The sequence below is a fragment of the Anguilla rostrata genome, chromosome 13, assembly GCF_018555375.3.
Source record: "Anguilla rostrata isolate EN2019 chromosome 13, ASM1855537v3, whole genome shotgun sequence".
Taxonomy (NCBI): Eukaryota; Metazoa; Chordata; class Actinopteri; order Anguilliformes; family Anguillidae; genus Anguilla; species Anguilla rostrata.
Window position 1 is genome coordinate 5928768 of NC_057945.1, and position 12964 is coordinate 5941731.

At 42.8% G+C, this 12964-nt stretch overlaps 1 protein-coding gene across 1 annotated transcript in view; it reads left to right on the top strand.

Annotated features, from left to right (window-relative positions):
• Positions 1–202: 202 nt before the first annotated feature.
• LOC135237794 (acid-sensing ion channel 1B) overlaps positions 203–12964 on the top strand; it is a 178278-nt gene continuing 165516 nt past the window's right edge. Inside the window, exon 1 of the mRNA XM_064305253.1 lies at positions 203–1871. Within this exon, the coding sequence (XP_064161323.1) occupies positions 1510–1871 (362 nt within the window). The 5' untranslated portion in view covers positions 203–1509. The remainder of the gene's footprint in view (positions 1872–12964) is intronic.

The following is a 12964-nucleotide window of genomic DNA, read 5'->3' on the forward strand; positions in this document are numbered from 1 at the left end:
CAGAAATTCTATTGTATTTAATGCATTTTTTGTGATCCCTGCCTTGAATGTTTGTCAGAAAGCTATACATTGTGTGAGCCATCCGCAGACATATGTCGTTTAAAGCTCACGTCAGCGCTAGAAATCAGCATCTTTCCACGATGCAGCGCCCCCCCCCCCCGCTCTTCCTCTCTCTGGTAAGCATCACAGTAAGCGGGAGAGGCTAAAGAGCTTCCTCTCCTTAGTTCATACCTTTTAAGTCTCCCGGTTGGTTTAATTTCGACCTTTTGATTCGTACAGACATCGATATTACGAAACCAGACGTATGCGAGACAACGAACCGTCATCAGCACAGCTCCAAGTTTACCAGATAGCCTAATTGCGGTTTCAGAGGGGAAGAGTCCAACCCCAACCAGCCCCTTCTAAAAGCACACACCATTGAATCCTTCATCTTTCGCTGGTTTGTGGCAGACCGAAAATTGTCGGAATTTAGCAGCGGTCGTGTCTTATAGCCTAACGGTATAACCTCCCCTTGGAGGGTCGGCGTAGCTACATTCGTTTTGCACTTGGATTATGGCTTTTCCTTGACTGCATACGGAATTAATTGTTTTCAGGCGTCGTTCAAGGACCACACCGCAGCGTATAGCTTTGTTGTTGCATCTTAAACCATCGGGACGTGGAATCTGGGAGTCAGAATGCAGTCGTTTTATATTCTAACTGGTTTTACTTCGGTGACTACTCGGTTCCAGCGCTGCATTCTTCTGAGCGACCTCAGTTTGATCCATTAGCCGGAAAGCTGGACATCTACTTAAACTTAATTTAGCGGTTTCGTTTTCTTATCTGTTTCGCACAGGTGGGAGACTAGGCAGTCGATTCACTGTACGTGGCCTATACGTCCTTAAGAGTGAGCTGATCTTGTACTATTTTGTTGTCATTGTTAGCCATCGGTTGTAATATTTGTTATATAAGCTAAACGCGTTCCTAGGCTGTATTTCTGATGTGTGCATTTGTGTTAATAGCTTTATCAGTTCTAACTGTGCTGCAACAGCATTGTCACTGTTAAACCAGTCGCTTCAAACACCTGGATGCATGACAAGAAATGCTGTCCAACCCCTGGGTGTAGGCTAGTGCTCTGAAACGAACTTTAAAACAGCAGGGCGGGCGTGGGTATCGCTGTACCGCTTCCCACGCCGTTTGATATCAAATGGGAAATGGTATGATTCTAAGCAAAGCTGTCTCAACAGAAAATGTGTCCGGTCTTCTTTCTTGTTTCGAGTTTTCTTAAGTAGCATACCACGAAGTGGGATACTGAATGTCAAGGAGTCTGAGTAATGTTTGAAAAAAGATAGCTACCTGTGGATTTCTCAAAACTGAACGCGCAAAACATTTACAAAGCGCCTCTGTGATAACAAAACCAGACTATGTGTAAAGCCTCGTGAATTTACGGACAGCAAACCATCTTCTGAAATTACCGGCCGCAATCAGTTTTTATTCTTCACCTTTTGAACGAAAGGTAGCCGACTGGTCGTAATGGACCTCACGGTAGACCCAGAGGAGATGGACAGCAAGAAGCCTGTACCCATTGAAGTTTTCGCTAGCAGGTCCACCTTACATGGCTTCTCTCACATGTTCACCTACGAGCGGATCTGCATCAAGCGCTGTCTGTGGATTTTGTTCTTCTTGGGATCCGCGAGTTTCCTGGTTTACGTGTGCGTGGACCGCGTACAGTATTACTTCGAGTACCCGCACGTCACTAAACTGGACGAAGTGGCGGCTCCATTGATGATCTTCCCTGCTATCACCGTCTGCAACCTGAACTCCTTCCGTTTCAGCCGCGTGACGCGCAATGACCTGTACCACGCCGGAGAGCTGCTGGCGCTGTTAAACAGAAGGTGTGTAGTCAACGTCAAGTCTGAGTGCCAGGCTAGCCTACTACATGCAATCTTCATATGCGAAACCTACACAAAGCAAATCAGATTACAGACAAGACGTTTTTAAGGGCTTTGTGAAGTTGCGTTAACCTTATGGAACATACTCCAGAGTTCACTCTGATTTCAGAAATAGTCGACCGCCAGTGTGCATTTAATTTTACCGTTTTGAAGTTGTGACTTTAAACGGTCTCCCATATAATTTTAGTGGCTACATACTGTAATTATTGCTTGGGGCAATAGCATCAGTAGGCTGGTATGTTGTCTAGTCTCCCTGAACTCTTTTTTTGCCAGGAATTCTGTCCACTTATCTCTGCATTCGAATATTGAAGTGGTGTTTTATTTGCTCCGTTTTTGAGCTGGTGGGGTTTTAATCAAATAACATACAGCCTGTATGTTGCATAAATAAGCCTGTATATTTATAAGTGATTAAAATCACCCAGTCAATCTGACCAAACAGAAATACACAGAAATGTCATTCGTACACTGGCGAAATACTAATACTGAATTTAAGCCCAGTAAGAAATATTCAATATAGGCTATAATGTGTCAGCAGACTCACTTAAATTTTTTTTTTTTTTTAAAGAAATCATGTTCATTGTGGACTACAGTTTTTGAAAATCTGTTTATGACTGCTGTAGTCTCCTAAGATTCAGTATGTCAAATCTTAAGTCCAGAGTTTAAAGAAGAGAAAGGTCTGATCAACCGGCTGGAAACTGTGATGGAAAAGCCATTTAATTTGTTAACCCATTAATGCCCAGATTTTTCCCAGAGATTTCTTCCGTAGTCATCCAAAAATTATTCACAGATGGAAAAAGAGTGGTAGAGACTTCGGCAACTTTAGTTGTCCATGGGCTTAAATTGATTATGTTCAAGTTCAATACTTTATTGCCATGTCAACACAGTTGATAGGAATTTGCCTCAGTGCTACTCTTAAAAACAGACAAAAACACAGACATTAGTAGATAAAGTAGATTAAACAAGAACCACAAGAACAGTTATCACATTTATACATTCAAACATACATAATATCATAATTCCCTGCATAGTATCATCTTGTGGAGGGGAAAAAACCCCATCATTTTTATGTGGTTTATGTAGCCTTTAGCCTTCTTATAACATTTGCTTCCTCTCTAAATTTTGGTCTGGGCTTCAGGCATGTTCTGTACATAGTAAAATGTTCAGTGTTAAATCAACTCATACAGAGAACTCATTCGACTCTGTTAGAGTCAAATTAACACTGAACATTTTACTGTGTGCAGTATGTCACGTCTTCACCCTGCTGAAAATTCCAGCTTAAACCAGTTTGACCAGCGTATAGGTGGTCAACCAGCTGACCAGCCTATACAATCAGCTAGTCCACAAGTTTGACTAACAGCATACTCTACCAGTTTAACTAGCTTTGTCAAGCTAGAGATCAGCTGTGACCAGACCTAGGTCAAATACGTATTTGTTTTGGATTCAAATACTTTTCTATGCTTTACTGATCTCGTCTGGTGTATTAGAACCAATCAAATACTCTCAAAAAGTGCAAACCCCACCTTGTGGTCACATTGGCAGGCTCAAACGTGTCCTACTTTATGATAATTTAATATTTGTTGGCATCAGATACATTACGGGGTTGGAAATCAAATAATTTTGTATTGATGTGGATTAAGGTGTTGATGCTATATGTGAAATATGTAGGTAAAAATATATTAGTAACACCTGAACAAGGTACGTGCAGTTTGCAGGTTGTTGGTTAGCACTGGACATTATAGAAAAGCCAATTTCAAATGAATTTGTGAGAGTGCAGACCATCAGGGAAGCTCACCAAGGAAATCTGATATATTTACTGCTGCTGAGCTCAGTAAAGATAGGTCACCAGGGAAAATTGATATATTTATAGTCAAGATTAATTGTCTTGTAGCTTGGGAGTTGTGGTTTGATTCTACTGGAAGTCTGATTAATGTAAATGTATTATAAATAAATCAACAAGTAATTAATTTTTATTTTTTTTATTTATTTATTTATTTATTTATTTATTTATTTATTTATTTAAAAGGGACAACACACAGTAAACAACATTTCCGCAGTTGCGTCAAATGGTACAGTGTCAAGAGTTAGCTCAAGAGCTAATTTTCATCTGTAGTCCCTTAGCAGGTGGGAGATGTTAATGCAGGTGTTAACAGGCAATTGGTAGCAGTTTGGTAAAGCTGTAGTGGAGAACCATTTGCCCTGCCCTGTCCCAGGAGTGTATTCAGTTCAACAGCTTTTGTCATTTGGTCATTTACGATCCTAAACATCTATCAAAACATGTGAAATTTGGTTTGTAGTAGACTGTTTGTTCAGCTGAAAGGACATTGATTTCCCTGTCTTCTGTGAAGGAAAATGGATGGGAAAGATCTGAACAGTGGCCAGCACCTAGATCTCAGCAGCACTGTGCTCAATGTAATGCTGTATGAAGTAGAGTAAAATCTGAAGAAAAACACGTTTTCCACACACAAAAATGGCAAGTTGCTCACACATACAAAGCACTGTCTTTAAGTCATCAATTCAAATTTGCAAAATGTAGGCCTGCCATTAAAAGTATTGATATCACAATTAGGCCAAGTTACAAGAAATAATATTGGCTATAATTAGCTCACAGTAATGAAACAAGCTGTATTCCAAAGCAACGCTACAAAATGTTTCCTAAATAGGCAAATGCTCTACCCATTGCGCCTCTAGTAAGCCACTGCCGAGGCCACAATGTTTTATTAAATCGATGCACTTCCATGTATCTCCATTTTGCCTGTGTATCTGATGTTTCTATTGGCTAATGTTGGTAAATGCCAAATGGGGAAACATATTCTTTGTGGGCCTGGAGCATTTGTGATGATGTAATCGGCCGGAAAAAGAAGGAGGAAAAAAACAAAAATTCCCGTAAGTTTGGGAAGTTGTGAATTTTGTCTTTTGTCGTGAGGTCAGACGGTACAGAAATGAAGGTTTTAAGGTCTGAGAGTCTGTGGTCAATGCGGTTATTTCCATGAGGAAACCCTGAAAAGTGGCAAACTCTCAGTGTTTGCGAGAGTATGTATGTGCTATGTAGGTATGTGGCACCTGCCATCCCAGTCTGTCGATACCCAAATCCTTCAAGGGAGAGTTCTGTTACATTTACAAGGCCAAATGTTACACAAATGTTGTCCCTGTCAGTCATGATTGCATTCCCATAAAACCATGTATATTCGTGTAAAAAAAAACAAAAATAAAACGCCAGTCCGTCCTTAATAAAAGAGAATGCAACAGGCGGGGGCTAATATGGACAAATATATGTGCTGGGAACATTTGCCCTAACATTCCAACTGTATATTCTGAGAACCGAAAATGGATATCAGGGATAAAACTCATTAAAGCCCCTGGGGTGTGCAAGTTGTTATCTTAGAAATGGGATTCCTGAAATGTTCTCACACTTTACAGTTAGTTGCTGAAACAGCTCGACTTTCCACAAATTGGTAACAACTGCCGAAGGTAACCTGAAAAGGGCCTTTTGTTAATTAATGGCTCAGTTTGGCGAGATTCGCTTCTTGCATAGGTAATTTCCTTATCCGGGGGTATAAAGTTTTCTGAAGGAAGGAAAATGATTGACACCAGTCGGACACGGCTGTCGGCAAACAGATGGTGATCGACTTCGGTACGGCTTTTGCTGCGAGAATGAGCCTAGAATGTGTGATCGTTGGATCTGTTGAGCCGCATACACAGAAACATTTTAGTGCTAAATTTACATTTCATGGAGTGCATTTACTCTGGAGAATAATTTACTCTGATGGAGTAAATTTGCTGCCTTTTAAACTCAGAGTATTCGTGCAAAGGATGTTTTTATACTTAAGTGCAAATCAATGCGCGCATTACTGGGAATGTGATTGGACTGTGTTGAGTGCCACTGGTCTCATTGCATTGCGTACTGTAGGCACAAGAAGTATGTTAAAACTTCTGTTTTTCTATAAATAAGTGAATGGTTAAACTGTTTGAGACCCATCATCAGTGGTCACCAAACTAAGAGAGGACGTTATTTTGGGATGGGATTGAGTGATTGATTGATGGAACTTTTATATTACATGTGCCTCCGTCCAGTACTTATTGCACCTTGTATCATTATCTTGATGTCGTAGCTTGTCATGCCTCCTACTTTGACGTAGCATAGGTTAGGTCAGAGTAATGTTTACTGTGTGAACTGGACTTAATGTTTTCATCATGACTGTACAAAATATGAGTATTGTACCTTATCGGACCTGTGTTTTGTAGTTGCACCAGTGACCTTCGGTATGCACTTATTGTACGTTGCTTTGGATAAAAGCGTCTGCCCAGTGAATGTAATGTAATTGATGAGCAGTTCAAGCTCGCTGAGGCCTCCTACTGTTTGACCAACGTAGTTACATCAGTGTACTCATCTATTTTCATTATGGCCCCTTGTCTGGTTTCAGTTTGTTAGGCTAGTCACTTGAGGAGCTTGTCTAATATTTATTGAACAAAGAAATCTAAAAGCTAAAGGGTGTGCGGTGTCCATATATGGTAAACATTCAAGCGTCTGTTGTAGGTTTAGGTATAATACTCAATTTTTCTGAGCTCGTATATTTCTTTCAGCATTTCCCAAGATACTATTCTGTTACCTGTTACCAAATGGGTGACATAGTGGGGTAAGAGAAGTTTACTTCATAGATACTGTTACAGTCTGCACGCACGCACACAGCTGTCTCAGTCCCTTGCAGGCTTTGAGAACTCCTGCTGGAGACCAGCTGGGACACAGAGCTTAGGGGCGCAGTGAGGGGAGCAGTGTGCTCTGCAGCCTGGTAAAGGAGCTGAGGGGAGCATTTAGGGGAGCAGTGAGGGGAACAGTGAGGGGAGCAGTGAGGGAGCAGTGAGGGGAATAATGAGGGAGCAGTGAGGAGACCAGTGAGGGGAGCAGTGAGGGAGCAGTGAGGGGAGCAGTGAGAGAGCAGTGAGGGGAGCAGTGAGGGAGCAGTGAGGGGAGCAGTGAGGGGAACAGTGAGGGAGCAGTGAGGAGACCAGTGAGGGGAGCAGTGAGGGAGCAGTGAGGGGAACAGTGAGGGAGCAGTGAGGGGAGCATTGAGGGGCACAGTGAGGGGAGCAGTGAGGGAACAGTGAGGGGAACAGTGAGGGGAGCAGTGAGGGTGCAGTGAGGGGAACAGTGAGGGAGCAGTGAGAGAACAGTGAGGGGAGCAGTGAGGGGAACAGTGAGGTGAGCAGTGAGGGAGCAGTGAGGGGAACAGTGAGGGGAGCAGTGAGGGAGCAGTGAGGGGAACAGTGAGGGGCACAGTGAGGGGAGCAGTGAGGGGCACAGTGAGGTGAACAGTGAGGGGAGCAGTGAGGGAGCAGTGATGGGCACAGTGAGGTGAGCAGTGAGGGGAACAATGAGGGGAGCAGTGACGGGAGAAGTGAGGGAGCAGTGAGGGGAACAGTGAGGGGAGCAGTGAGGGAGAAGTGAGGGGAATAGTGAGGGAGCAGTGAGGGAGCAGTGAGGGGCACAGTGAGGTGAACAGTGAGGGGAGCAGTGAGGGAGCAGTGAGGGGCACAGTGAGGGAGCAGTGAGGGGAACAGTGAGGGGAACAGTGAGGGAGCAGTGAGGGGAACAGTGAGGGGAGCAGTGAGGGAGCAGTGAGGGGCACAGTGAGGTGAACAGTGAGGGGGCAGTGAGGGGAGCAGTGAGGGAGCAGTGAGGGAACACTGAGGGAGCAGTGAGGGGAGCAGTGAGGGAGCAGTGAGGTGAACAGTGAGGGGAGCAGTGAGGGAGCAGTGAGGGGAGCAGTGAGGGGAGCAGTGAGAGAGCAGTGAGGGGAGCAGTGAGGGGAGCAGTGAGGGAACAGTGAGGGAGCAGTGAGGGAGCAGTGAGGGAGCAGTGAGGTGAACAGTGAGGGGAGCAGTGAGGGGAGCAGTGAGAGAGCAGTGAGGGGAGCAGTGAGGGAGCAGTGAGGGAACAGTGAGGGAGCAGTGAGGGAGCAGTGAGGGGAGCAGTGAGGGAGCAGTGAGGGTGCAGTGAGGGGAGCAGTGAGGGGAGCAGTGAGAGAGCAGTGAGGGGAGCAGTGAGGGGAACAGTGAGGAAGCAGTGAGGGAGCAGTGAGGGAGCAGTGAGGGGAGCAGTGAGGGAGCAGTGAGGGCGCTGCAGCTGGGGTCCCCGCAGAGCCAGGCTTGCCGCAGTACGCTGAGGCTCCGGGCGGGATCAGGTGTTTGAAAGGAAGGGGCACGTCGGCGATGGGGTGACGAGCACAGAGACGGAGTGTCGCTGAGAACAGGAGCGGACTTCAGAAGGGAAGGGGGGGAAATAACGAGTGGAAGCAATTAAGCAATTAAGCGATTTAGCTAAGTCCGGTAAGCCGTGCGATAAACAGGCTTTCATCTCCGTGTAATTAGCGCCGCCGGTGAAACCTCGCCGTCGTCACGCCGATAAACACCGCCCCCGGGTGGACTCCGCCCCCATGCGGCCCCACGCGCGTGTGTTGCCCTCGGTTTCGTTTCTGTGTGTGAGCCAGGAGATGGTGCACGGGTGTCCCATAAAGACCCCGTTAGACACCCCCCTGCAGACACTGCAATCTGCTGCTCTGGAGCAACAGGGGACACCAGTGGCTTTCAGACTTGTGCGGTGCTGGTTTGTGTGTACAGTATTAATGTGTGCGTTTATATAGTGCACACGCATGTTCATGGGGATGGCAGGTATGCCAACCGGCCAAGTTACGCCTTGGCAGGGCAGCATGCCCCATACCTATACAGCACTGGGAGTTTGGCACTTTTCAGGGTTCCCCACAGAAATAACCACAATGACCACAGACTCACAGCCCTTAAAAACATTAATTTCTGTACATTCTGACCGCATTTCAACAGACAGAATTCACAAACAACTTCACACATCAACACAATAAAGCCCCAGACTAAGGGGATTTTGTGTCTTCTTTTTTTCCCTGCCTGATTACATCATTACAAATGCTACCAGCCCACAAATAATGTGTCTCCTCATTGGACATTTAAGGTACATCAGCCAATAAAAACTTTGGATCCTTCCTTACCAGCTCACTGGGTAGTGCGCCTGCCTGCCACGCTTTTAGATGTGTGACAGCTCAGGTTCGAGCCCTCCTTGGACTAATGAAAACCTCTCACTCATTACAGTACATGGGCCTACCTGGGTAACTACAAATTAAATATATAAACTATTGCTTTTGGATCTGTATAATCTTTGCGGGAAACTCATTCATATTACTGAAATACAAATAAAATACACCCACACTTTAGACAGTTCCGCTTTCAGCATTTTAACCCAGTTTAACGTTAGCTACCTTGCTAACGACCTGACAGACCGACTGCATAACAGTACAGACAGCTGTCAAATGAAACACTATAATCAGCATTGCACTTTGGTCCGCTATGTGACATTGCCGGTCCTATTGAAACTGCAGATGAGCACTGGTAACGTCAGATGAAAAACAACGTACATTTTCCAAGTACAAAAATTGCCAAGTTGCTCACACATACAAAGCACTGTTTATAAGTCATTCATTCAAATATAGGCCTGCAATTAAAAGCATTGATATCAAAATTGTGCCAAGTTACATGACTATGTCAGATAGCTAAGATAAATGAAACAAGCTGTATTCCCAAGCAATGCTACCCAATGTTTCCTAAAGTGTGCATGTACGTATGTATATTTGAGTTTATGTGTACACTATGTATGTATGTGTGTGTATGTGTATTTGTATTTGTGTGTCTGTGTGTGTATGTGTATTTGTATTTGTGTCTGTGTGTATGTGTATCTGTGTGTTTGTGTATTTGTTTTTCTTTGTGTGTGTATTTGTATTTGTGTGTGTGTGTACGTTTGTGTGTCTGTGTGTGTATGTGTATTTGTGTCTGTGTATTTGTGTGTTTGTGTATTTGTTTTTCTGTGTGTGTGTATTTGTATTTGTGTGTGTGTGTGTATGTTTGTGTGTCTGTGTGTATGTGTATTTGTGTGTTTGTGTATTTGTTTTTCTGTGTGTATTTGTGTGTTTGTTTATGTGTATTTGTTTTTCTGTGTGTGTGTATTTGTATGTGTGTATGTGTGTTTGTTTATGTGTATTTGTTTTTCTGTGTGTGTATTTGTATGTGTGTGTGTGTATTTGTGTGTGTGTCTGTGTGTGTATGTGTATTTGTGTGTTTGTGTATTTGTTTTTCTGTGTGTGTGTATTTGTATTTGTGTCTGTGTGTATGTGTATGTGTGTGTTTGTTTGTGTGTGTTTTCTGTGTGTGTGTATTTGTATGTGTATGTGTGTGTGTGTGTGTGTGTGTTTGTGTGTCTGTGTGTGTGTATGTGTATTTTTTGTCTGTGTGTATTTGTGTGTTTGTTTATGTGTATTTGTTTTTCTGTGTGTGTATTTGTATGTGTGTGTGTGTGTGTATGTTTGTGTGTCTGCGTGTGTGTATGTGCATTTGTATTTATGTGTGTGTGTGTGTGTGTGTGTGTGTGTGTCGTGATAGTGTTTTGCATTTGTGAAACTCCACAGTGACTCATTTAGGGATCCTCATGAATAGCTGGATTCTATTCAGCGTTCGTCTCTTAATTGTTTTTTTGCGCTGGCGAGCTGATCACAGACACGCTGGATTACAGAAATCTCATTAACACCTCTGCTGCATTTGGCTGCCATTTCATCCATTTTATTTCATCATTACTGATTTGCAGAATCTTATCGTGGCTTAACAGGTGTGAAAGTTGATGCAATTTCCCAGAATTAAGATCACCAAAATAGAATCTTTTCTCCTGAATGATTTATCATTTGTCACTTTCCACCTCATGTAACCCTGGGCATTCTTTAAAATAAAAAAATAAAAAAGGGCTCTTACCCTTGTCCTCTTGTCCACTTTCAGAATGCTTTGTTTTTAGTAAAGTTTATGTACTGCTGTGAAGATAATAAAAACCATGGGTGTGGGGGGGGGGGGGGGGGGAGGCGGATGTTTTGAAAGGGATCTTTGTCCTGTGTTGATCCTAGTTAGGGTTAGGGTTAGGGTTAACATCTGAAGAAACATTTGGCATTAGTAAATGCCTCCTGTGGATGGTTGAATGGAAATAAAGATTCCACAGAGGAGTTGCATGTACTGTAAAACCTTCTACAGAGGGTTGCACATAGAACAGTTTCTTCTAAGAACCTTTTTGTCATGGTTTCTACATGACAAAAACGGACATATAGGGGTGAATGAAGAACCCTTTTTGGTTTTAGGAGGTTAGTTTTATAGCTGTTTGCTTATGAAATACAATAATCTTTGGAGGAGTGTAGCACAGTGGGTAAGGAACTGGGCTTGTAACCGAAAGGTTGCAGGTTCGATTCCCGGGTAAGGACACTGCCGTTGTACCCTTGAGCAAGGTACTTAACCGAAATTGCTTCAGTATATATCCAGCTGTATTAATGGATACAATGTAAAAATGCTATGTAAAAGTTGTGTAAGTCGCTCTGGATAAGATCGTCTGCTAAATGCCTGTAATGTAATGTATCTTGACATGTGGTAATTTCTTGCTTTGTGCAGAAGTGTGGTAAACACTATACGGCCTATGGGTAAACAGCATCAAGTAGGCAACATGAGTTGAATTTGCTTAGTTCCTTTTTTCTTTTGGAAATAAGCCGACATGCATTGCAAGTTTGGGGAAGTGTGTTGGTATACTTAATCTAGGATTAATCTGTTTTCCTTAATCTGTTTTACTATGATTTTAAGTAAATAAATAGATAGATAAGATTATGGAAAATGCATAATTCAATGAACCTGTGGGCTTTAGATTACTTTGCTTGACTTAATGTGCTTTACCACAGGGTTCTTAAACATATAAACATTTTAAAATGTAGAATAGCAAGTTTATGTTATCACAAGCCACGGTGTACATGCTTTTGCTAGGTATGATGGATTTGAGTGTGAGGGCTGGGCGTTTCTATGGCGATGTAATGCTTCGACCAGTAGTAAGCAAGAGAAATCACACTTGGAACAGCTGCCATATGCATTTGTGTGTGTCTGCCATAGACCAGTGTCTTCACATTTGCACAAGGAGGCAAATCCAAATTAATACGTTTATTACTCCGAGTCCCAGAATGCATTGCAGATCTCTTACAATCATAATGTAACTCAAACCTGCTGTCTTAGATCCTCAATAAAAGTACATCTAATTTCCCAGACACATTTTTAAACAAGGAGTGAGAAAGCATTCCTGGATGGGGCTCCAATTTTATGGAGTATTCTGCTGAAAATAATCAGGGCTCTGACTTTTAAAATTAAATCAGAATTTTAAGTCCCATTTTTGATTCATTTAAACTTTGTGTAACTATTTTACTGTTTTGTTTCATGCTTATGTAATGCTTATTGTCTTTATTCTACATTATTTTTCAGTCACTTTACTTTTATTGTGTGAAGGGCTTTGCCCACCATGTAAGCAAAACAATCTTCAAATAAATGTGTCATCATCATCATCCTCCTTATCATTGACATCATCCATCCATCATCATCCATCATCCAACTTCAATCATCTGTCATCATTAATCATCAGAGCCGAAACAGAAAAAAATCATACCAGGAATGGACCAGAACATAGGGGAACATTCAGGACCAAAAGGTGAAATCCAAAGTTTAATAACAATAATGAATGAAGTAAGGAGAGGTGGTGTACAGACAGAGCACACAGTATATCTTCAGCCGTTTCTGATGTGCTGGCTTTTTTATGGTCACAGAGGGACGTTGTTGCAGCTGGCATCTGGAGTCTTAAACAGGGAAGATTTGTGTTAACGTCTTTAAACAGATCAAAAGAGCGATGAAAGAAACTTACTCCGTCTAATCGTAACGTCCTACATTCTGCTGTCAGGTAGGATGGTGCTTTTGCAATTAAAATTTCACTGCCAGAAGAGTTGGGATGGTTGTACATGGAAACCTTAAGTATGCAGTGGCAGGTCTGTGGAGAGACACTGAGAGGCTGCAGTGTCATTGTACATTCAGCTACAGGGTAATTCCAGTTGTTCAACACCAGATGAGGTGAGGGAAGGAACTGTTTTCCCAGAGAATCATTTTTTGATCCTCAGAACATT